Source organism: Corvus moneduloides, chromosome 3 (genome assembly GCF_009650955.1).
Source record: "Corvus moneduloides isolate bCorMon1 chromosome 3, bCorMon1.pri, whole genome shotgun sequence".
Taxonomy (NCBI): domain Eukaryota; kingdom Metazoa; phylum Chordata; class Aves; order Passeriformes; family Corvidae; genus Corvus; species Corvus moneduloides.
Genome location: NC_045478.1, coordinates 118,565,487 through 118,590,013, shown reverse-complemented (window position 1 = coordinate 118,590,013; position 24,527 = coordinate 118,565,487). Strand labels below are relative to the sequence as shown.

The 24,527-nt window shown below is 38.7% G+C and overlaps 1 protein-coding gene across 11 annotated transcripts in view; it reads right to left on the bottom strand.

The window, feature by feature from the left end:
* Window positions 1-24,527, bottom strand: part of USP34 (ubiquitin specific peptidase 34) — a 112,633-nt gene that overhangs the window by 12,600 nt on the left and 75,506 nt on the right. For 5 of the 11 annotated variants that reach the window (XM_032103737.1, XM_032103745.1, XM_032103742.1 and 2 more), the window contains exons 42-68: window positions 23,030-23,213; window positions 19,745-19,908; window positions 18,668-18,733; window positions 17,152-17,298; window positions 17,006-17,083; window positions 16,832-16,909; window positions 16,053-16,147; window positions 14,917-15,089; window positions 14,457-14,610; window positions 13,573-13,651; window positions 12,656-12,709; window positions 12,465-12,560; window positions 11,474-11,538; window positions 11,302-11,377; window positions 11,157-11,204; window positions 10,651-10,782; window positions 9,436-9,516; window positions 8,212-8,297; window positions 6,868-7,036; window positions 6,710-6,784; window positions 6,019-6,170; window positions 5,565-5,613; window positions 5,367-5,471; window positions 5,200-5,244; window positions 4,080-4,184; window positions 1,882-2,029; window positions 263-897 (exon numbers count right to left, since the gene is read on the bottom strand). In XM_032103737.1, the coding sequence (XP_031959628.1) occupies window positions 263-897; window positions 1,882-2,029; window positions 4,080-4,184; window positions 5,200-5,244; window positions 5,367-5,471; window positions 5,565-5,613; window positions 6,019-6,170; window positions 6,710-6,784; window positions 6,868-7,036; window positions 8,212-8,297; window positions 9,436-9,516; window positions 10,651-10,782; window positions 11,157-11,204; window positions 11,302-11,377; window positions 11,474-11,538; window positions 12,465-12,560; window positions 12,656-12,709; window positions 13,573-13,651; window positions 14,457-14,610; window positions 14,917-15,089; window positions 16,053-16,147; window positions 16,832-16,909; window positions 17,006-17,083; window positions 17,152-17,298; window positions 18,668-18,733; window positions 19,745-19,908; window positions 23,030-23,213 (3,339 nt within the window). The remainder of the gene's footprint in view (window positions 1-262; window positions 898-1,881; window positions 2,030-4,079; window positions 4,185-5,199; window positions 5,245-5,366; window positions 5,472-5,564; window positions 5,614-6,018; window positions 6,171-6,709; window positions 6,785-6,867; window positions 7,037-8,211; window positions 8,298-9,435; window positions 9,517-10,650; window positions 10,783-11,156; window positions 11,205-11,301; window positions 11,378-11,473; window positions 11,539-12,464; window positions 12,561-12,655; window positions 12,710-13,572; window positions 13,652-14,456; window positions 14,611-14,916; window positions 15,090-16,052; window positions 16,148-16,831; window positions 16,910-17,005; window positions 17,084-17,151; window positions 17,299-18,667; window positions 18,734-19,744; window positions 19,909-23,029; window positions 23,214-24,527) is intronic. The other 6 variants (XM_032103744.1, XM_032103747.1, XM_032103746.1 and 3 more) reach the window with 3 other exon arrangements.

The window sequence follows — 24,527 nt, the reverse complement described above, 5'->3', positions numbered from 1 at the left end:
AAGGTTATTCCTTGTTTCTTATGACTCCGTTGGAATACTGAACAGTGGGAACACCAGTGTCTGCTCCCAGAAAACAACAACTGCTCTCCAGCTGCTACACTGCAACGAAAACCCAAACCAATCCCCCACAAAGTCCAGCAAATGGATCTAAACACACCAATTACTTCCAGCAGTTAATACTGTTGCCACCGGATATGTTAAGTTACAAGAGACTGGGTGAGGGGGAACAATGGGCTGGTGCATTTTGGTGTCGGTCACTTACTCCTGGGTACTGACTGGCGTGAGGGGTGAGGTTCTTGAAGGCCCACTGGATGTTCTGGTGAGAAGCCAGCTGCCTGGTGAAGGCAGGGGACTGCTCGCAGCACAGGCGCAGGATGCCGTAGTAGGCGGGCAGCATCCCGCGGTTGAAGAGCACCACATCCTGGTCGTCGTGGTCCGCGAGGATGTAATTGAAGGCAATGTTCTTGGTCACCACGGGGTTCTGCACGATAAGGCGCACGTTCTCGGGACAGTCCACGCACACGTTGTACCAGAAGGACAGCAGGGCCTGCTTGTTGTGGTTGGTGGCGATGGCCGGCTCCGAGAGCTTCGGCTGGAAGAGGTTCCACAAGTCCATGAAGTAGGTGGAGAACATGAGTTTCTCGGTTTTGGAAATCAAACAGTACGTCATGAAACTGAAGTAGGGCACCAGTTTGGTGGTGCCGTGAACAGCAGCGTCAACGTAGAGTTTGGCTCGTGAGAGCAGGCCAAGGAGCACGTTGTAGACCTGGTGCAGAACTACTGTGGTGTCTGGGCTGAGGGGCAGGTCCCGTGTGGGGATGTGCAAAGAGCGGGTCGATCGGAACATCTGACGGAAGGAATTGCTTGGAATAAGCGACACCAAGAGATAGGCTGCAGCTTCAAATAAAAACAGATTTGTTACACCTTTGACAGTGACATACCTGCTTAACAGCCATGTAAACAGCAATTAAATTGCACTGCATGTTCCATTTACAGATTCCAAAGCATTTTACACAACCTGGTATCACTATATTCACACTAGAAGAAAAACCCAAGTGGATAAGAGTAGTACAAAGCTTGTTAAAGTGGTGCTGGGATGTGCTTTCAGGCCTCTTCACCTACAGCCCTGTCTGCTGCCTGGTTCTCCCTGGGCTAGCACAATGCACCCCACCACAGAATGTGATCCCAGATCCCATCACACAATGCATCCCAGAGGTTTTCCATGACTGAACTGTCCACTGCTCAATCAAGAGGTCATTACCTCCTCAGAGATGTTTACAACTGGAGCCTGTTGCAAAGCTGTAGCTCAAGTTTTCACATCTCCCTCAGCCACAAAAATGTGTTAAAGGTCAGTGGCCTGTACCTGTGGAATCTCCTTTGTAAAAAAAATGGACACGGCGAAGGCCGAAAATGTTCTCTAGCAACGTGACAGTGTGATTCCTGGCAGAACAAACCGGAGAGCCAGGATACCCGGGGATCTGGGGGAAAGCACAGCTGGCTTCTCCTTGATCCACAAGCTCAGAGGACTCAGCTGAAGATTACTGTGAAAGAACAACATGTACTACTCCCACCTATTGTACAGCCATGTAATGGACACGATGGAAAACCTCTGGAATTACCTCTTTTCCTTCTTTAGGTTTTCCTGGACCTTGTAGATTTGTCACTTCAGATAAAGAGCCTACCAATGTATCATTCAAGGTACCAAATGAACCCACAGTGTTCATCAAAACTGCTAACACCTCTGGATGAGGCACCACAGTTATCCTAAGATTTTAAACCCCAGCAATTCTAAAACCACTGGAAAAGGAGGAAAAGACAAACACAGGAGCATGCAACTCACTGCAACAGGTGACAAATTCCCTTCAATTAAACTTCACTTACAAGTTCTCACTCGAGGGTAGTTGTGTGCCAGGAGGAAACGTTCAACCCAGTTTTCCATGTTCTGCAGGACCCAGCTGTGAGCAAGTTTGTTCCGAGGTGTTTGCACAGCCAGCCAATCCAGGCACTGCGATGGGTTGTACTCAATGACCTAAAGGAGAGGGGAAAAATCAAAAGGAATGCATTAATCTTCCTACTATGTACTGACTGCATTAAAAAACCCTAAAATCACTTTCAACATTTCTTTTTAAAATCACTTGGGGCTATGAAAGTACCTGTAAGACTGAGCTGCTCTGCACACAAAGAAAACCCTTATTAAATTTCCCTGGTTGGTGCTTCTGAACCTTGTTCACAGTTTTGAAAGTTCAGTCTAAGCCCAGGCAATTACTCTGCTTATTTTTTCTGCATGTTATGAGATATTTAGGAAATATTAAAGTGGAACATCCTTGTCTTTATAAACAAGTATCTTTTAAAAATATCTAACACAAAACCTTAACACTGAATCAGTATTTTTATAAGTTACTTCAAAAGAACATAAATGGTATGCAAAGATTTTCACACAGCTTCATGCTGAGGGTAACTATTACATTTTTTATTGAATATACAATTTCAAGGAATAAATTCATCCAGCACTTTCCAAAAGCAATGAGTGCTGTTATGCAGTCAAAACCTTCAGAGAATAGGGAGAAAATTTCCTGTGCTTTTCTGGCTCTCTGTAGTTGGAAATCTGTTGACATGAGGCCAATAAATGTAGTTTGTTCTTTTGTTAGTTTTTTAAAAACTACTTTCTTTTTACCTCAAGGCCCAGGTACCCATCCAAGAAAAAAGTCTACCCTATCTAAGTAATCAGCGGTAATAACTGGGTTGCTGAAGCTGTTCCCAGTTCCTCTACTCCACCTGAAGAATACGAGCAGCTGACACGACCATAACTCTTGCTTATAAAATTTTTATCTCAATTTAAAAATAAACACCTTAAGAACATTCTCCTCCCTTTATTTAGAAATGACAAATTGCTCTGTCAGGTTTCCTGGGTAATGACTGGAGGGAATGTCCGAGAAAGAGACAATCATTGCTCAGTGTCTGCAGAGCTCAATCACTCCTTAATGACTTCTAGAAGCTGGAGTGGCGGTAAAAGTCGGTTCTGCACCCCAAGCCTGGACATTCACTGCTGGGTCTCACACCCTTGCCCACACCATTTAGATCCCTGGGCCTGTGTCACCAGCTGGGTGTCACTGTGGACCTTGAGATGTGCTGCTTGAACTCCCTTTACCTGAGGTGCAGCAGCTACAGCTCATCCATCACATCACCTGCAACACTTGTGACCCTACAGCTGCTCCTGACCAGGAGCAAAACCATTTGGAACAGCAATCCATGTCCAATCCCACAGTGTTCCAGTGGGTAAGGAAGAGTTGTGTTTCACCAGAGGTCTCAATGCTGCACAGTAAAAACCTTTTACAAAACTCCAGCCCTGTTTTTTAAGGGGATTTAAAGGGGATGAGCTTGTCCTCAGCAGTCTCCAGGCTGGACATGCTGTTCTCAGCCAGGAATAAAGATAGGAAATTGTACTGGGAACTCAAAGAGCAGGTAAGCAAAGAGAAAGCTTCAATTCCTCATCTATGGCTCAGATCAAGGAATCTGTGCCATCCCTGTGCCAACTTGGTTAAGAAGCCTCTTTCTCACTTTAAAACACAAGCAAGGTTGGCCCTGCACACAGTGATTTTCCACCAGACTCAGTTCAGCACTATTTTAAGGGTTGAAAGTGTTAATGGACATTTTACAGAGAACCAAACATGGCAAATGAATATTCAAGGAATCTGTACATAAAGGCCAAAAAAACCCACAAACGAATGATGGGTCTTGAAACATTTTACAGTCCTTGCAAAAGGATAACTGAGAAAACAATGTAGAATTTGTCTAGAAAAAGCATTCTTCAACCCTTATTATGAATCAATTAATTTCTCATTAAACTAAAATTTGAAGTTCAACTGAAAGAGCCATTAACCCAAATGCTGCTAAAATACATTAAAAGTAACAATAGAACTTCTTAATGTCTATTGGCTGTTGCTGTTTATTCAGAAGAGGAATAGTAATAAAAAAAACATGGACTGACGCAGGAAGGATGACAACAAAATGCAAAACAGACATAAAAGAACCAACAAGAGAAAGACAATTTAGCTTCTGTTTTATTTTACATATTGTACCTCCCATATCCTCTGCAGGATGTAAGAAGCAAAGGGTGGCATTCCTGGAGGTCCACCAGCAAATTCCATGAGCATGGTGAGCAATTTGAAAAAAGGATTGGCTGCCTGTAATGCAGAAAAGGGAAAAAAATATTCACTTTGATCTATTTAATTTCATCCACATTTTTAAGAGTAATTTTTTAAAAACCCCAATGTCTGTAAGATTTCTATGAACTTCAGACATGAAGATTTATAACACTTTAATCCTTTACTATTTAATCTGTACATAATCCATATATATCTATATTCACACATGGATACAGCAGAATTAAGCCACTGGTTACAGTTACTGCAAAGCAACAGGATCAGTCTAGAAGAAGTTATAGGAAATATAGATATTTTACATATTTCTATAATATTATAGGAAATATATAGGAAATAATAGTAACATTTTAAGTCAGTTCTTATTGTGGAAAAAGGAAAGGAATCAAGCTGTCCACTGCTGAAGCATTCACCAATTTATCCTGGTTTATATTTACAGAAGATTTCACTAGCTCAGATAAGTTATTATTTTCATGTATTTACATAACATGGAATATGGATCCTGGAAAGTTTATCCAAAAGCATCTCATTTTGAGGTTTTACACTGCCAAGACTCACCCAGCTTTTAACAACATTTCAACAAAGTGCTTACAACTATAATTACATATTTTGCATCTGGAATCCATTTGGAACTCTCAGTATTTCTGTTGTTACAAGTGCAGGAATTTACTCTGAATGAGAAATTTGTTTGCCTGCACAGAACTGCAAAATAGTGCCCCGCATCTTGAACAGCCAGATAATAAGTACTTATTCTTGTTCCACTTGTTCTTGCACACATATTTTAATGTTACCAATTTTTAAAAAGAAATTCATACTGGTGGAGAATCTAGAACTATTATTTGATTTGAATAAAACTCATTCTAAGTGGCACAGCAAATCTCTGTTTTAGAAAACTTCACAGACAGTGCAGTTAGACTTCATTTAGTGGCACAAGAACTTCCATGCAAGATTTTTGATGAGCAAAGGATTTATTTCTGTGATTTAAACCAGGAAAATATGAATACAGATTATTTACTAGACAGGGAGTGTGTTTACATACCTCAGGAGTCAGCTTTGCTATAGATGTGAACAGCATGGACACAATCTTGAAAAGAAAACAAACAGAACTCATTAGACTTGTGCTTAATCAGTTAAAATAATACCAATTACCCCGTGACAGTTATTAGAGAAGATTTCAATCAATAGCTACAGGTCCCTGATACTCACGTGCTCTGCAAGGCGATTGTTGTACCGGCACAAGCTGAAAATGAGGTTGCAGGTTTGCCTGATGTTGATCCCATCACGGATATGTTGAAATAAAAAAGGGAAACCCTGCAACAAATAAGCAGATGCAGTACACTGCCTACAAGTACACGCACACAGAGGGTTTTTGGAGGCTAAAGCAGTCCTTTTTAACTTGATTACCTTTCCTCCTGTCAGTGCTGCCATGTCGTTTTGTGACAAGGTCAAATGCCTAAAATACAAAAGAAAATGATCATTTTACTTCAGCCATGGTTATGGTCAGGGAGACATTCAAGACTGAGTGTTGGTTCACGTTCTTCAGTTTCACAATATACAAGAGACAATAAAGGTGTTGATGCAAAACTGAACCAAAACCCCAAAATTTTGTACTCAGACCAGATTAAAAAAAAGAATCAGATGTGGGCAATTGAATGTGTTCAAGTCTTTAACCCAAGTCTTACATTTGGTCAACACCCTTTTTCTTTTAAATGGTTAAAAATATAATGGGTTCTTACACAAGCTCATTTATGCTGTTAAAAAAGCCCCCAATAAAACCCTCAGACAAACCCATAAAATCTCGGACTCCTTTCTAAACCATCAATTCTCAATTGTTTTTTGGTTTTTCAGGAGCTCTTGCCTTTCTGAGCGAGACTGTTCCACCAGAAGAGCAATCAGGGCAATCATCTTTTCCAGTGCAGCAGGCCTGTATTTCTCTTCTGCTAAAGAAAGTATATCTTCCTCTTCCTCCTCTTCCTCCCCTTCTTCCTCAGAAAGCACTTCAACCTGGGGCTAGGGAAAAAAAGAGAACTTCAGTGTGGACATTCTGAGCCATCGTTTCAAACAGCCTTTGCATATATCCTGTCCTTTATTCCAAACAACTTCATCAACTTGCATGAATCAAAGAAGGTAAATAGCTAATCAATTGATTTTCACATTGATATATTAATTTTGCATAAGCTAAATTGTATGTACAAATGCAGGAAGTAGGCTGGCTGAAGATACGGTCTATTGAACAAAAAAAGCAGGTCAATTTAAGAACCTAAGTTGTACAATAGGAGTAAGTAACCAATCGTTAACAGCATTACCATTAGTATCAAGTTAGGGGCAGCTTTAATTGCTTTTCCTCAGTACCTATTTCTATACTAAACAAAAAAAATTAATTCAACGTATTTTAAAAAGCATTATATTCACTTAAACATTGAAAAAATTGTGTAAGTGAAGCAATTTAAATTTAACAGCTGAAAGATGATTCAAGACACACAGCAGCAGTGATCACAGATGTAGAACAGGAAAGATTAGTTCTTGTTATAGAAAATACTCAGACGTACATTCTCAGGCCCTTTGGTTCCCATGTAGAAATGGACCATTGTGGATATGGCTTGCAGAGAGAGCAGGAACTGGCTCTGAAAAATGCAGGGATGGAATTACTTGAAAATACATTCGTGCACAGACACCACCAAGTCCCCCAAGACAAGGCTATACTCACTTCCTCTTCTCCCATTTTGGCAAATTCGTAAAGAAAGGCAAAGTACTCGGTGAGGTGCTTGCTGTGGGGTTTGACGCCGTGCTCCATGATGGACAGCAGCGTCTTCACGAAGCGCGTGACGCACGAGCGGCTCCCGATGTCCTCCACGGGCCCGTCCATGTCATCCGAACTGCCAGCAACAACAAGAGCCAGGCTGGGTATTTCCCACAGCACACGCAGCATAAAGTCATCCTGAGCCAGTCCAAACAAAGAAATGCACCAAAACTCCTGTCTGCTGCTCTCTCCTGCTCTCAGATCTTTCACCGCTGATCAAAGCCCCTGGATAACAACACAGCTCAACCTGAGGGAGCATCAGGCACTTGAAATGCTGAATGGTTCATCAGATCAGTGCTCTGAATCAAGATTCCCATCAGGAAAAGAATTCTGAGAGAAACAGTACTGGGGATCTTCTACCTAAAATCATCCTCTTGGTTTGCAAGTCAAATTTAACGAGAATGCAAGTATAGCTATTTAGGTTGTGGAACCAAGGCAAGGCACCCTCCTGAACACACAGAGCACCCTGGCAAAGCAGAGAACATTCACCTCCAGCCTCAGACATCTGCTCAAAATCGGATCTTATCACTGAATAAAACAAGCCACAGACTCTTTTCAAGTAAGGCTTCCAGGGCAAATTAAATTCTACTTTTTGCCATGAAAACTGGATCTCCGTGTCCTGAGTTTTGATATGGCAGCACAGTTATTACTAACTCTGCCATTTTCACTCTGGGTAACAAGCTATTATCACAATCACAACTTTAACACAAGAGGTGAAAGCAAAACCACTTTTTTCTCCTTATCTCGTATCAAAAAGAGTTTAAGCATTTCATAATTGGAGATAAAGTGACACTTTTCTTGATAATAAGCAGAGCAAAGTAGAATCCAAGAGGGTTCTTCCTCCTTTTTGACAAAACCTGTGATTTAGTTACAGGATTAACCTCTCATCTCCAAACTCTTTGACTGGATGTACAAATAAAAACTTCCACCTTTGTGCCTCCAGATCTAATTCACAGTAGGACTCTCAAGTCTAAGGAGTGAGATTTACACTTGCAATATCCAAGTGACAGAGAAAACAAAGACCATGCTGAAAACCTACTCTAAGGGAGCAAATGTTTCAAACAATGTCTCTTTGACAGTGCCTCTTGCAACCCTACTGGTATTTTTCAATAAATCAGAGCAGTTTGGGCAGAATAATGAAGAACAATTAGCACTATTTCAGCTTTACATGACTATTTTGAGTAATTAATTAATAAAAGCAGCTACAGCAATGCAGGGAATAAAGAGAAGTTTGCAGGTGGTTTCTTTTACCAGTCTTCCATTCCTGGCTGCAGATAAAGGTGTGCATGCACTGGCCTCAGCCTCTGGATCACATGGATACACAAGCGCTGGAACATCTGCAAACGGAGAAGGGAATGAACTCCACATCTTCAGTCCTTTACAGAAAGGTCAATATGTCATTCTTAAGCAAAGAATATTCTGTCTCCAAGTCCCACTGCCAGCTCTTCACTGCTTCAAAGTTTGAAAGGCAAAGCTGAGATCATATTTTAACAGAAGAGTCAAACCTGGTTTTTATGAAGGAACCCTAAACCCAGCTTTTACTATTGGTGTGCACTGAAACGTGACTCTCTTTTTTTCCTTCTATCTCTATTTTCTGAAACATTTTGATATTTTTGGCAAGATGCTTTTTAATTTTGCTGCTGGCTCACAGGCATTAATGTGAAAATTTGAAGGAAATTCCCTCCAGTAATTTTGATTTTGTAAAGCATTCATGAGGAGCAGACCTTGCCTAAGACCTTGCATAGAGTTTTCCCATGAAATATATTCCTTCACTGATGCATTACATACAAAAATGATGTATGAGTCTGTATGGAAGTATCACTTTAATAACCAGAAATCCAATTGAAGAATTCAGCTGAGATAAAGTAACTGTAAAGTTTATACCTTAGCAACTTGCAAAGAAAGTAAGTATACTTGTAAGTGACACTATTAATAGCTGTATGTGTCAATGTCCAAATGCTACTAATATGGGTTTTTTTAAAAAGAAGTATTTTCAGAAAAGGGTATTAACAAAGCTTTGTGGCATAATATTGTAAAATTAACTCTACCCACAAAAACTTATTACAGAAGTTTCAAATTGGAGCTTTGAGGAGTACTGAATGTAAACAGTTTATTCCTTTTTGTCTTCTGAATGTGGATCTTGATGAACTATTGTTGAACTAATTCAGAAAAAACCCCAATTTTTTTAATGTAAAGTGTTCAGATTTGTAGAGATCATGGGGGAGTCGTAGAAACCTTAATTTGCATCTATTGTGATTTAGTGATCCTGACTGTACAGCTCTGCTGGGGCTGTTTCAAACAGTCACACTGCCGTGGCCAAATACCTTCCCTAAATCATTGCAAGAATGGAGAAGAATCAGACAGTTACAGGTATTCACTAAAACTGTCAGAATCACTGGATCTGCCATTGTAATTGTCTGCTTCTGGTCACAGGTCAAGCAGTCACCTGACTTGGAAGGGAACATTTTTTCTTACCTGCCTCACAATCTGATTGGGACACTTTATTAGAATCTGCATTGGCCACCAATCATCATCAGCCATACGATCCAAAAACCACTGCAGAAGATACATACTGTGTTAGTTTTGTTCCACACTTGCTCTAGTCCAATCTTCTTTTTTGCATGATATTAAAGTCTGAAGAGAAATCGATGTTACTATTATTAAGGAATAGGCAAGTTTTAATCCAAGGGAAATCTAAAAGTCTTCTGTGCATGGAGGAATAAAGAAATAAAGATCAATAGCAGTAAACAGCAATATAATTTTATATCTGGTATCTTCTTATCCCTGTGCTCTGCATGCCATTAGAAAATTATCTGGAAGAACACACTTGTCCTGCAAAGTGATGTCAACAGAATAAAAACTATGCTTACAATAAAGCATTAGCTGAAGGATCTTGTAGAAGAGTAATAGGATTAGACAGTGCTTCCCAAATTAGATCCCTTCTGCATTTTAACACGTGGAAAAGCCTCACGGCCTCCAGAGACCCAAAAGGTATAAAACTAACAGAGAATGACTCATTCCAAGTCAGACTCAGCAAATAATACAGCTCAGTCTTCTGACTCGCAGAATTTTGTTCAAGTCACAAGGAAAAACAGTTTAAAATAAAGAATCAACGTTCTTCCTTTTATTTTAATTGTAGCCAAGAATTCCTTACTATATTAAATGTCTTCACTTAAACATCTTAGGACTACACCCCACTGAGACAACTGTACACCCAAATAATGAATGTCACATAATTTATCAACCTAGAATCAATTTATAAAAGAATAATGGATTTAATTCCTTTCTACTGAATGAGTCTAATGCAGGACACAGTCTGTGCTGGGCTCCTTGGACATTTATATTATCACAGAAACACTATCAAACTTTCTTCAGTATCTCAAAATTGCTTTCAACAAGACCACAGCAAATTCTTTGTCTTTCCATGTCTCTTGTGTGACTTAATCTAAACAGAAATCACTGTGCAATAATTAACCAAATAATAATTAATCAAATCAAGAGCTTGTGACACTGGCTCTCTCTTATTCCAGTGACAAAATGATTTTGGCCTGTGATCTCAACATAGGTCTCTGCAAATAAAAGTTAAGTCATTCCCCAGAATCTGCAGTAATCAGGATGAATTTCATCTCATAGAGCACAAATATACCAAATACAGTAGTTCATAGTCCAAAATATTCCAGGGATACGAACCTCCAGGAAAGTTAAACAATATATAGAAAGTTGGTTTGTACTTTGCTGAGTTCCTAAGTCACTTACTTCACAAGCTGCCTGACTGTTATTAAACTGTTTTGTTAACAGTTCAATCCACTGAAGCATTGTAGGCTGTGAAAAGAAATACAGAAAAAACTATAATTTCAAATAACGAATTCCAGCATAATCTTTAAACATTTCTAAGTGGTTCAGTAAAGCACCAAATCTTATAAACAACACAACATTTTATAAACAATAAACATTTCATGAACTCATAATAAGTTGCACCTACAGAAAAATACCAGTCCATACATTTTCGCATACATTTTCTATTCCATTGTGCAGTGCTCACTATAAATGTGGTAAATGACATTCTAAACACTAACTTTGCATCATATATGCTACTTTTACAGCTCAAAATCCCACTTGTAGAATGAGAAGTACAGATAAGCTTTTCACTAGATTCATGCAGCTACTTAATGAGAATTTACAAGTAAATAGAATACCTTTTCCTTTGAATGAATAAATGTCTCTAGTACAAAGGAAGTGCTTAACTGGAAAAAAAAATGGCACCATTAATTTAGAATGCATGAATTAAAATGTCAACAAGGAAATAGTTAATAGAAGATGAGATACTTTGGAAATCCTTACCTTTGCTGTCATCAGAGAAACCGCTTTTGGATCTGGTAGTGTGCTTGGGATGCTACTACACAACTGCCACATAAACCTAGAGTCAGTAATTTTATTTGTTAATTAAAATAAATAATGATAATCTGCAAGAAGAAAAGAAGCATTAATATTACATTTTTAAAGAAAAACTTACCCAAAATATGTATGTTCAAAAATGTTCTTGTCTTGAAGGAACTGCATGTTATCATGCCATATCCACTGAAGAAAAAATGCTACCATCAGATACAAGAAAGCAGTTTATTTCACTACTTAAGCATGATTTTAAAAATATTTAAATGATTGCCAAGGCTAAAAAAACCAATTTTTTTTTGTATGAAAAATTATTTCTGGAAGCACTTTAGTTTAAAGAACTGGCTTGAAGTTGTTTTATTCATAGTATAGCAAGTATTGGTTTTGCCTGCCATGAGACTGCAGAACAGAGCTTCAAACCTTCTCCTCTTTCTGTGACCTCATTTTTACAGTTCAATTATTCAGAGTTTTAGGCTAAGATTTTGAGAATTGGTCCAACAAGTTTAAGAAGAACCACAGCTGAAGTCTAACCCAAAGCTTGATGAGCCCTGAGAACTTCTGATAAATTCCTAAAGAGTAAGATTTGAATCTCCATCATCAAACCAGAACAGGATTTCATGCCACGTCCCCCTGTTCCTCTCTCCAAAGTGATGTTTTTGATCAAATCAGTTCAGAGTGGTTTTCACAGCAATATAGTTTCAACATTTAACTCTGATAAAATCTATTAATATTTTTAAGACTGAGAAGGGAAAAAGCATGATCTGATTTGCTGGCTAGGAATGAAGAGTCTTTTTCAATTAAGAATCTAAAATGTGGCAGATGCTGAAACAACACTTCTGGCCAGAGGGAGCAGGGACACTGGATTTTCCAGGTGGTAAAAAGGGATATATTCCCTATACAGGTGAGAATGAGAAAATGTCTAAAATTCACGTGAAATGTAAATCCTAATTCCCTTCCTATCCCATGACAATCTCCTAGGGAAGACAGTGAAAACAAAGGACTGTCATCTCAGTGATTTAAATTATTTTTGCTTTCCTATGTTTATTCAGATTTCTGATGTATTTAGGGTCTTCTAGAGTGCTTTAAAATTGGTGTTAAAACAAATCAACTTGTACCTCCAGCAATTCTGATGAAACATCAAATTTGTAGTCTTTGCCATTTTCCTCCTCAGGCTCCATCCGTTTATAAAACAGCATGTAAGCACTGTGTGTCTTGGAGAAAAAAACATCTGTATAATTTTTGCTTTGAGAGAGAAATCATGAAATCAGAAATATAATCATAGAACAAGGGTTTGGAAGAGAAATACCTTTTCAAAGGAGAAGTCCATAAACTTATCAGTAACAGAATCATAAGTTTTTGTCTGTCAAGAAGAAAGTAAAACCATTAATTACAAGCTTTTTAATGCTTTAGTTTCTAACAGCTTGTGATAGCTCACTTGCACATTTACTTCATGACACTTATGAGGGCTGCTGATAGTTTAGTTCTTGCTCAAAGCAGTCTTGTTTCTTTTTTTCCTCTATAGTGACCTCTTCTGAATTTTCAAATCTGCTATGCAATAGTGTACCTCCATCCCAAGCAATTTCCTGGCTCATCCATCTCACTGACACCTCTTCTTTAGAGGCACCGAGAAGTATTTTATCCATTTGCCAAACAAAGGAATTTTTTCATTTTATTTCAGCATATTGCCTTTCCCAGACAAGAAAAGTTGTCTAATGCCCAGAATTGCTTTAGTAAGACTGTGTTATTTATAATGTGCTTTATACCATGTACACAGCTATAAATAATGATCGATTCAAGCACAGACTGAGAACATTTGAGTATTGTTTGTATTAATAGTGTGTAAAAATATTCCAACTGATATCACAGGCAGTGACACAAGGCATAGACAAAGATCAAAATGCTCTTTTTTTCCAGAATACACCTCAGCTTGAAGTAATTATTCCTTCATCAGTGGTGTGAACAAAGCAGCCACCCAAGCAAGGATTCCTAAATTAACTGCCAACTCACTTTTTTACACTTGAATAAATGGTATGATAAAAACCAGATATAGTAAAGAAATACCTCTTCTTTGGAGAGACACTTCACTAATTAACTTTGCTTCATTAGTAATACCTGTACTCTACTTCTTTTAGCTTTCTTTTAAAACCTCATAGAAGACCTGGATTGTACCAGATTGTAACAGGTATTAGAGTTGAACATGACAAAAATTCAGGTTAAACTTACGGTCATTTCTCCACCAAAACATTCGGAAGCGAGCTGGGCAGAATCGAAGGGTTTTACTTCAGCATCATTGAAAAGGTACCTGCAAGACAGGAAGAAGCCTTGGAACAACTGCTGCTCATCTCTAAGGGCAAATAAAGCCTGATGAGCACTTCCAATGATTCCTTGGATTGAAATATTCCCATTAATTTCTGATGTCTTGTTTAGATCCCAGCAAATGAAAATCTGGTCCCAAAAGTGACTTCTTTCTAGGAAGATCAGAGAAGGAGGTACTGCTGTGGATCCCCACTGGAGCAGGGATTAGGTCACGAGCTGGTCCTGCTTCAAAAATGCTCCAGCTATTCTAGAGAACAGGAATAGAGGAGGAAACCTTGTCTCCTATTCCAGGGCTCCAGTGAGAAATGGAGATACCACATCCAAAAATTACAGGCCGAGTGTTCCCTGCTTTCTTGTGTCTCCTAGCAGGACCCTCCTCCTAACAGAACCCTCCTCCTTTCCATGACCATGTCCCTTCCCTTTCCCAAATTCTACATCCATAAATGCAGCTGGATCCTCATCCAAGGTACCAAGTAGATTTTATGAAGGACAATCTAGGAAATCTTTTGTACTGAAATAACTCAAATCTAGTCCCATCAGGAAGCAAGGCTGGCTCTGGTGAGGCCAGCACAGCATTCCCTGCCACCCCTGTGTCCAAGGGACCACACAACTCTCCTGGTTACAACATGCTAATTTGTAGGCTAATAAACGAATATCCTGACACCTATCAAAGTCCAACATCCTGTGCTTCTCAGAGGAACCTCCAGGATGTACCCCCTATATAACTGCACCTAACAAAGCCAACAAGCTTTAGTTATTAAGAATATGGAACTATAAATTGCATAGCTCACCACTTGTTGTTTTTGTAAGCATGAGGATTGACAATGTCCCTGATAAAACTGTAGTAATGCCCCCCATCTGCTGTTCCTGTGTGAACTGTCACGCCGATCAGGTCATACTCATAACTCTCTGTTTCTTTCAAATATCCACCATCTTCCTTAAAACCTGAAATAATTCAATACAGTATTTAATCAGTTATTTCCTAAACACCCAAACTTCAACATCAGCCACAAACTGTATGTAACTGTTTGCAATTTCTCTCATATTTGAAAAACAAATTTAAGACTAATTCAAATTGAACAGTATATGAAACCAAAAACTGGCTGTTTTTCTTATGTGAAACACAGTGTGAGACTTTGGGAATACAGGTTGATTAAAGCTATGTTTGATTTTCTTTGCTTCTGTTCTGTATACAGAAGGTGATACACAGATAAAGAGCCAAAGCTTGCTGAATCCATTTTATGAGCATACCTTCTTTCCTGTCGTTTTTTCCCATGAGGAAATCTTCAGTGTAGGGTGTCATATCCAAACGTAAAGGGAATGAAAAATGGGTATTGACTTTCTCCTTCATCATGGTCACCATATTAAATGTGTATCTCATGGTGTTGAAGCTTAAGATACGAGGTAGTTTCTTAAAACATGCCCTGAAGGATCAGAAATAACCATGATTTATAAAACCTTAGCAGGGTGAATTGTATTTTCACAGAGAACTTAAACATTTATTTCAACTGTAACATTGGAGATCTGTTGCTAAGACACATCAGTATAAAATCCAGCTCTCACAGTGCCCCAGAGCAGGGCAGACTGACCAGCAGCAGGAAGGTCACATTTAGCCCACTGAACAATTCTATTTAGGCTGTCATTGTACCTTGGGAGAAACAGCAAATTTACTCATACGGCAGGAACCAGTTTTCTAAAATAGTATCATAAAATGAGCCGTCAATGAATTCGACAATGCAAATCCCCTCACTGCAGGGAGTTACTATCTTCCAAAAGAGAACCTTCAAGGCAGAACATCTCCTGCATTAAATCTCATAAAATTTGCAATAATGACTTTCAAGTAAGTTACTCTTTCACCCATGTCATTTAAAACAACAATGAGGCTTTCCAACTCTAACGAAGAAATTTGTTAGCTGCAATACAAAGACAACATAACATTTTTATTTACTCTCTCTTTATTAGCAGACTTTTCAAAACATGGAAATATTTTTAAAGCTAATGATTTTAATTAAGAAATTTGGGGTGATGGATGAAACTTAAGCAATTATCCTGCATAATGAGTAACCAACCTTTGAAAGCATTTAATATTTTAAACCCAGGACTAATGTTTCAATAGGTACTGATTTCTGGGGGTTTTTTTAATTAGAAAAGGTCATGGACATTTTTCTGTCATCTTTTGCTAAGATACTTCAGATTCTTGGTTTTGGAAATTTGATTTCCTTCTTATTTCTGATTTGCACAGGGATCACATCCTTATAGGCCTACAGGGTATAAACTGAATGAAAGAGCAGTCCTGTTCCATCTAAAGGATTACTGTTATTCCAAGTGTAATTCTAGTAATTTACTAAAAAGAAACATTAAGAATATTTATTTCTCCTTAGTCACACCTTTTCTCAGCCCGCACTTTCTTCCCACAATGAGAACACGTGTACATGTTGTCACCTTCCAAGGTATCTTTAATAGTTACTTCATCGAGAGATTCCTGCATGGAAAAACCAAAAAAGGACTTTACATTTATCTTGGATATTTTTATCTTGTGCTTACATGGCCTGCTTTCCAAAATCCTCTCTTTCAATTTTACTTCAATTAACATTTCCACAAGTTATGAAAAGAAAGGTGGTAAAAGGCCCCAAAATTTTTCACGGAAGAGCAAACACTTGAACTAAGAGTTTGACAGGAAAACCAGTTCCTAACCCGTACACAGAATTAAGGATCCAACTCATAAAAGTGGTACTCAATATTCCAAGCTGTCTCAAAGAATTCAAGTCCTTTAAATTCAAATTCCAAGGGTGGAGATTAATGATTGTTTAAAAAGCTTGAAAACATAGAATTATGCTGGTGTAAGCTTTAAATTAACTTAATAAGCAGTACTACCTGAACATGTTAAATCTTTTGACATTTACAGATCTACATAAAGTGGCCACAGCATGTTTAGAACAGAAATAAATAGTGATTATTGACTGTAAAACAACAGTCAATGGCAAATGGCCCCAGCTGATAGCACACTGCACTGAGAAGATGAAACTAAATTGCCTCATAATATCAACCTGTAAACACCCCAAAACTAGAGTGCAGAAAAAGCATCGACACCTTCAAGCGTGTGGCAGCGGTTTGTGCCCTTTGTAACTGAGATCTATGAGACTCATCTCAGCCTGGCACTACTTACATAAATATTCTTCATATCTGCCACCTGGCACCTCACTGTGTAGAACTCCTCAGCTGTCTGACTCACATGCTCACAGTCCTGAACAAACAGAAGAGAAAAGCAATGAAATTACTTGTTTTGAGAAGTTAGAAAAAAAAAATCTTTAGAAGACAAGGGTAGAAAAGGAACACTTACCAAAGAAACGACGTTGTTTGTGATAACACCTCCAAACAAGCTTTTCACTGTGTTTTTCTGGGAATGAATGAATAAATTCTGTCAAGGAAATTTGAGCAAATCCCGTAAGTTTTCGAGTTCCCTTTTGCTCCCTCTTAATAACTCACCAGTTCTGGAGACATTTCCTCTATTTTTGTTATTAGGTCAGTGAAGAACTCAGTCATATCTTTCTGCTCTCCAGTGTTCAAGGGCTGCTTATCCATGGTGTAGGTTTTACAGAAAGGCCTTGGGTTGTAGGCCTTGCATTCACTTTCCTTTGGATAAAGGAAATCAAACAAAACCAAATCAACACAAACCCTTTTATTTTCAAGTTACACAGATGTACCACACACACACATATGAATATCTGTTTTTAAAAATACAAACTTTTACATACAATATGCTTATTAGGCAGGATAGTTTATTAAATGTTTAAAGGTTTCTGATGAAGTGCAAAGCAGCTTTTAACTAATTGATTACTATTATCGTGATACCAATTAGTAAAACACCATTAGTAAAAAAGTATTAAAATATTTAGTAAATACTTCATTAAATGAATCATTAAAATAAAATAGCTTGGCGGAAGATGTGACACCTGCAGTTCCTGCATATCTGTTCTGACACAAAATAAAATGTGAGAACATCAGCTTGTGTTTATGTATTTCTGGACACCGCTGACTTAAATCCTGCCAAGTGCTCAATTCTCATTCAGACCCTGTGTTATCATCTAGTTTTCAACAGGATGTGTTTAGCCAGAGAAAAGAATCTGCAGTATAAAGCAGTTCTTTAGAATATATCTCCATTCCACTGCCTTGCACACTGGGAATGCAGGACTGACTTAACTCTGTTTTCTTTTAAGGACATGTAGCAAGACAGTACCTCCTGTAAATATTGCCTGTTTCAGAATAGTCTTTCTTCAAGATCTAAATAGTGCTAAGTCTTTGTATGACTTTATGTTCCTAGATTATTTTCTACTTGTGTGAACACCTAATTTAATAATTTCTATGATTCATGGCAGGCATTGCAAGTCAACATTCCTTTCCCCATTTGTCTTCAAAGTGGTTGTGAACTTCTTACACACAACCAGTGTCCAGACACTCATCTCTCCTCAGGTTTTTTTCATTATTTCAGAATTGTTTCAGTGTTTTAACAGCAGTGAACACCTGTGAACTGCTTTAATTTTGTTTCGTCCTGGAATCTCAACTTTTCACTTTATTTCAATGGATTAATCTTTAAATATTGGAGCAAGGAAAATGCAGTGAATAAAAAGAATGTATTTTACTGTATCACCAGGGAATCTCCACATCCCCAGCACCTCTGTAATTCAGTACTGTTGATTCACCTGAACTATGCACAAAGAACCCCTTAAATACTTAAAATCCATACACAGGACTCTGGTCATTTCTGCAGGGACAGTTTCTATCGACTGTTTAGCAAAATCAGTTTGGGAAGTGGCCTAGACACAGCAGGACTGTCCCAAAGGCCTACCTGGAGGGCTCCTGTAACAATCAGACAAATCCTTCCTTGGGAGAATACAGCCAATTACCCAGTTTCAAACTGGTCCATTGTCTCAACTATGGTTTTCTTGCCTTCCCCACCCTCTTCAAAAACAGGATACTTTCTAAAATACTCTTTCACACCTACCATTAGGTATGTAAACATCTTCTGGAGTTCCAGTAAAGTGGTCTTGTGTTTCATATCTTCTGAGTACTAACAGAAATTAATAAAAGGAGAGCTTATGGTTTTGCTTATTACTTTGCAAAAACAGACATTAAAATGTAATGTAAAAAAAGATGGAACATTCAAATAAAAACCCAATTACTTTATTATGGACCATTAAGAAAAATGATTGTGTACAAGAACCCACAGTCTATAATCTTACATTTATTGTTTTTATACTTATTTTACACTTTTTTTGGCATGTCAACATTACACCTGAGAGAAAAAGAACTCTACTTTCTAAGAATTTATTGCAGGTAGGAGCTTTTGGGAACGTATTACAAAGTATTAGTGGTTTTGGAATAATTTTTTTTAATTCACAGATATTGTGAGGGTTCTGAACAACCGTCTCCACAATGCATTTCATGAGCAGACCAGCAGCTTCTCTTATTTAGCTTTTTATTTTCATTTATAAATGGAATCTCCAGAAGTTAAGTGACAAGTACCAGCAATTAACAATAACAGAAAATGATGAGGTCACTGCCAGAGAGGGTGTTTCACCCATTCTGTCTGCCCTGCTGATGTCAGGGACCAAAATGATGCTTTCTCTGTTACAATAAAGAGCTAAAAATACTGCATTTCTGGAAGTTAACCAATGTATGATAATTTACAGCACCTGCTGTACTTCTGGTAGCATGAGATACACACTCTGGGACTCGATAAACATTCATGAAAAAAACATTTGTTACCAAAATGGCAAACCAGCAGTTAAGAAACAACAGACAACTCACATAAACCCAAACCTGAATCAACCTAGTTGAAAGCAACAGAAATAAGACTTTTAGAACATTTTATTTCAGTGCCACCTTAAGAACCTACCACATCACATATTTAAGAAAAAAATCACTTCAGACACCAGCAAAAGAACCCAACTGAACAAAAAGCAAATTAACTGCTGAGGAAATATTCTTTATCTAGAAGTAAGTCTTAGAAGTAAATCTGTATTTTTTCAGCATTTGCACTGACTCTAAATGTAAATTTCTGTCCAAGCCCCACACTCACCTTTGCAGTGAAAATTGCTTGTCTAGCCTCTGGGATCATGTACAGCTGCTGAATAGTGGAGGCCAAGTAACACGTGGCTCCAAGGTTGGTTAAACCCACAAACCTACACTCAGCACGAACATCATCGTGTGGCCAATAATCCCACTTGTAAGGTGCATGGGAAGCTGTGAGAAACAGGAATCACACAGGCAGGAAAACAATCAATTCAAAGTGCAATATGCAAAAACAGAAATACAATGAAAAGCTTGATCCTCACACTAACAAAATGTCACCTGGTTATGCACTGTTCATTCACAGGCACGAGCCACACTGTGCCTGATCGTAAGGAAAATGGATTATATATTCCTCAGGAAAATCTTTTAAATCTTTAGATAGAGCAGCAGCCTTCCTGTCACACAACTCTGGCCTGCAAGGGGCTCGCTGCGCTCTCCCCAAAGCAATACGTGAATCAGATTGAGAAAGCCATTTTCTTTCCCTCTAAGCTTTCTAGTCTCCTGTATTTCATACCAGATGTAGCGATGGATTTCTTACACAGGGAGGCACCACACAAGTTTGGCAGTTCTGAGGGACTCTTTAATCAGCCTTGGTCTGATATGGCTGTCAAGAAATCAGAAGAATGGGGAAGTTCTCCTCACCTGCCAGTCAGGAAGATGGTAACCAGCTCAGACAATCTTCCTTGGTATCCAAGGATTTGGACACAAAAACCTGCCATGCATCCAGCTTTGCTGTTCATCCGCAAAAATACCATTCTCCAAAAACACAGTGTCCCACAAATAATTCAGTACCTCTACTGAAGTACATGTTCAAAGAGGAAAAAATATTCCCCAAAATGGTCTATTTATTTTACAATCCACAAAAGCTACGTGGAGTTCAAGATTTAAACTTTAAATCCTTAATTATTTTGTCACAGATGAAAGACTCATTAAGGATTCTTCTCCATTCACACTATCAGATAGAAATCCAGGAAACTATCTGGCATCCTCACATCTTCAGAGACCAGCCCCACAAGATGTTCTGTTGCACAACAAATAATAGTTGTAATCTTTATTTTGGCATTGGCATCAAAACAACTATTAGCCCTGAAGCTCCAAGGAGGGAAGGAAAGAGGTTTAATTCTCCTGTTTCAACAAATCTCAGTGGTGTGACCTCGGCTAACCTGGTTCCACGGGCTGGTCAGCCAGCTGCAACAAAGCTCCCCTGCACGTTTCACCTCCTAAAGAAGGTCATCAGCATGGCAGAAGAATCCAAAATTCTCTCCCTTAACTGCAATCCCTAAATTACAACATCCTAATTCACCCCTTCTGATGCAAGGACTCAGCATCTATCACTGCTTAGAGCTCATCAAGCTGGAATTGCAAAGCAAACAGTTGACTTCTTTGTACTTCACAGAGCAGCTGGGAGTATCTTCCACCTCCTTCCATCTGACAGAGAGCATTCAGGAATTTGACAAGGACTTTCTCAGGACAACCCTGGGGTTTTTTAAGTGACTGTCTTCATTTGTGTAATAAAGTTTTTCCGTCTTCCATATGGATCTTAACTAGAAATGCAAATTTGAGGCTCGTTGATGTCTATCTCCTTTATTCCTCTCTGTTGTTACAGAAACCAGCTTTTTCTCAGGAAGAGATGAGGAAACTTGAAACCAAATTTGCAATATTCATATTCTATTTTAAGCAAAATGAAGCTCGATTTTTCCTCAGAATGACTGTGCATTGCTCTGTATTCCACCTTCTGATGATGCTCCTGCTCCATCCATACCACCAGACATGATCTTAACCTCGCTGGAAAGCAAAGCACCTGCTCTTTGAACTAAAGGGTTTTATCAGTCTTTAAAGAAGCCAAAATCCAAAACACTGCATGAAATTTTATGAACAACTGAAGGTATCTATATCTACTCTTCAGTAAGAACAACCTGAATGAATTGTGAGCTCTCTCTGTTAAGAAAACACATTAAAACCAAAGACAGGATGGAAATTCCTAATGCTTTCCTTAATGTTTCTCCTAAGAAGAATGGAGAGATAGGTCTAAGACTAAGATTTTTGGAACCTAGAAAGATTACAGGGATAACGAAGTGGAAAACTCCAGTTTCAACAATCTTTGGATCCCATCAATGGAATAACAAGTCCTTAAACAAATGAGGTATCACAAGTCCTGTGTTGGGTGCAGATCACAGAGACAACAGCACTCTGTCAGCTGTAACAAAATTAACATCCATGCAAGTGAGAAACACTGGATATGGAGCAGGGGCACAGAGCAGACGGCTCTGGAGAACTTGGGATGCAACAAACAACCTACAGAAGAGTGTTTGGAAGAAAGTAACAACTGTGGTAAATGGTACAGAAAACTTCCACACCAAGGAATTACTGAGATTTGGAGTGAGGAAAACACTGATTGTAAAAAATGAATGATTGCACCTGGAGAGATACAGACAACCTCAGCAGCAGATAATGTGCTCAGAGCAAACATAAATATCCAATATTTTCATAAAATATATTCTTCATAATATTTCTTCTGAGCACAGGAGCCCTTGGAAGGCCCCAGGCATATGAGAATAGAACACAAAGCATTATTATGATCAGATTTCTCTTTTGCTTCCTGAATTGTAAGGCACTAAAATCAATTCCATAGATTATAATAAATTACAGAACCTCAGGTTACAGGAATTTAAACCAGGCATGTGAAAGGAAATCTAGCAAGCTAAAAATGCATACTGAGGATTTGCAAATCAAAGATAAAATATTAACTAACTCCAAATTTTGGTGATTTCCATACTATATATAGCAATTGTGGTTCCAAAAGGCAGGAAGCATGGAAGCCAAGAGGCACAGCTAAACTGCTTTATGCAGATATCTGGGTACAGACTGAAGTCAACTACAATGCTATCACACTCTGAAAACATCACAGTGCTGTTCACAGCCAGCACAATCCCAGTACCTCAGTGTGGTTTATAGACTTTGGTTTGTGCAGAGATATTCCATGTTTCTTCACGTTAGAAAGGAGAAAGAGAAATTAAATCCAGCACAAGAGGATGATACATGTAAAATCCAATGCTACCTGTGTGCATGTGTCATTTAACAGGCCCACACACTCTAAATAACCCACATTTAAGAACAGGTGACATGGAAATTATTACGGGATTTGATTTGGTAGGGGAGCAAAAGATGCCAACACTTGTGTGACACTATCCCAGGTAATGGGAGATAAATAGCAGAGCTATAAAGTTGAATTCCCAGAGCAGTGTTAGTGGCCACAAAACACTCCAAAGCTGTGTGTAACTAAGGTTCTTACACTGCATGTGCTGTGCCATGACCCAGTTGTGGAGCAGCCTGTAGTTTTCCACAGAGCCTTTCACCATTTCCACCAGCAAATCGTAAGCGGCAGCCCTGGAGGAGTGGGATTTGCACTTTGGCTGTTGTCTGTCCTTCAGACTGGGCAGCAAGAACAGGAGATTGAAGATGTCCCTCAGAAACTCCTGGAAAACAGTTAAATTGGCACATTTAGCATCTTGAATGTATTCTTCAAAGATAAATCATGTATTAACAATTTTCTAGGAACTTCTGCAGACTTTCCAGACCTCTACCATGCAGAACTTTCCAGACCTGTCTCATGCACAAAGCCCTGCTGCACCAAGTCAGGCTGCCTTTGGATAATGAACACGTATTTCACACTGTTATTTATCTTCACCATGCCAGATAATACACTAAAAAACACATGCAGCTGTCTGAACTTGGGTACCTCTTTTCTACACAGAAAAAAAAAAAAAAAGAAGGGACAGAATTCTTCCCCCATTTGTAGAACACAAGCTGCCAATCCAGCTGTTACACTTCACTGTACATTTTTGCACTGAAATTGCCCAGAGAGAAGCAAGGTGATTTCACAGTCCTGTTCTATTGCACTGACCAGGACACAAACCTCTTCACTCATGTACTTCGCAGTTAACAAGTGCTCTTAATTGTACACAATTTAAAAAATTAATACCAGATGAAGACTTAGTTTTGGAAAAGGTACTAAGTCCCTTTCCCTCAGTAAAGCCAAACTCTTTTTGAGGAGTTTGCTGTGGACACTGCTCTGCTCACATTCATCACTGCACATTGCTGGCCTCCCTGTGATACACTCCATGCTCACCATGTGCTTTAGGATTCTGGATAGCATCACTCCCTTCTACTTAGCTTTCCCCTCTCCTTTCTTCTTAAGCTTTCCATACATCCAAGCTACATAAATCTGACCTTTACAAACACCTCTTTCAATTTGCACATCCTCCCCAACGCTGCCCTCTGTGAACTGAATTCTTACTCTAGTTTAATCTGCAAACTCTCCAGAAGTAAAATATCCAGTAGAACTACAGGAGCAGCCTTTTAAAATGCTGTCAGCAATGTCACATTTGGACAATCAAATGACCTTCAGGACCATTTTACGGTAACAGAATAAACAGACAAGATATAAACAACATCATTAGACACCAGGGCCTACTTTTCAGTTCAAACCTCACTGAAGGCCCAGTAAGTTCTGTACAGTCTACAGAAAAAACCATCCGTCTGAATCAGTTTTTACACACAATTTGCTTTTTTAAAGACAATGTAGTTCTCAAAAACAAAATGAAAAGTTTTTTAGCAACCTCCCCTGCCTCACCACTCTCCCACCTTACAAGCACAAGTGGAATGTAATATCCTTGTAACAGATCTCTGCCACTGCACAGATGTGGTGCTTAAATGTTACTTTTAGATCAAACTGTCCCAGGATTCAGTCAAAACCAGCTGTGCTTAAGGACTTAAACCAGTTAATGCTG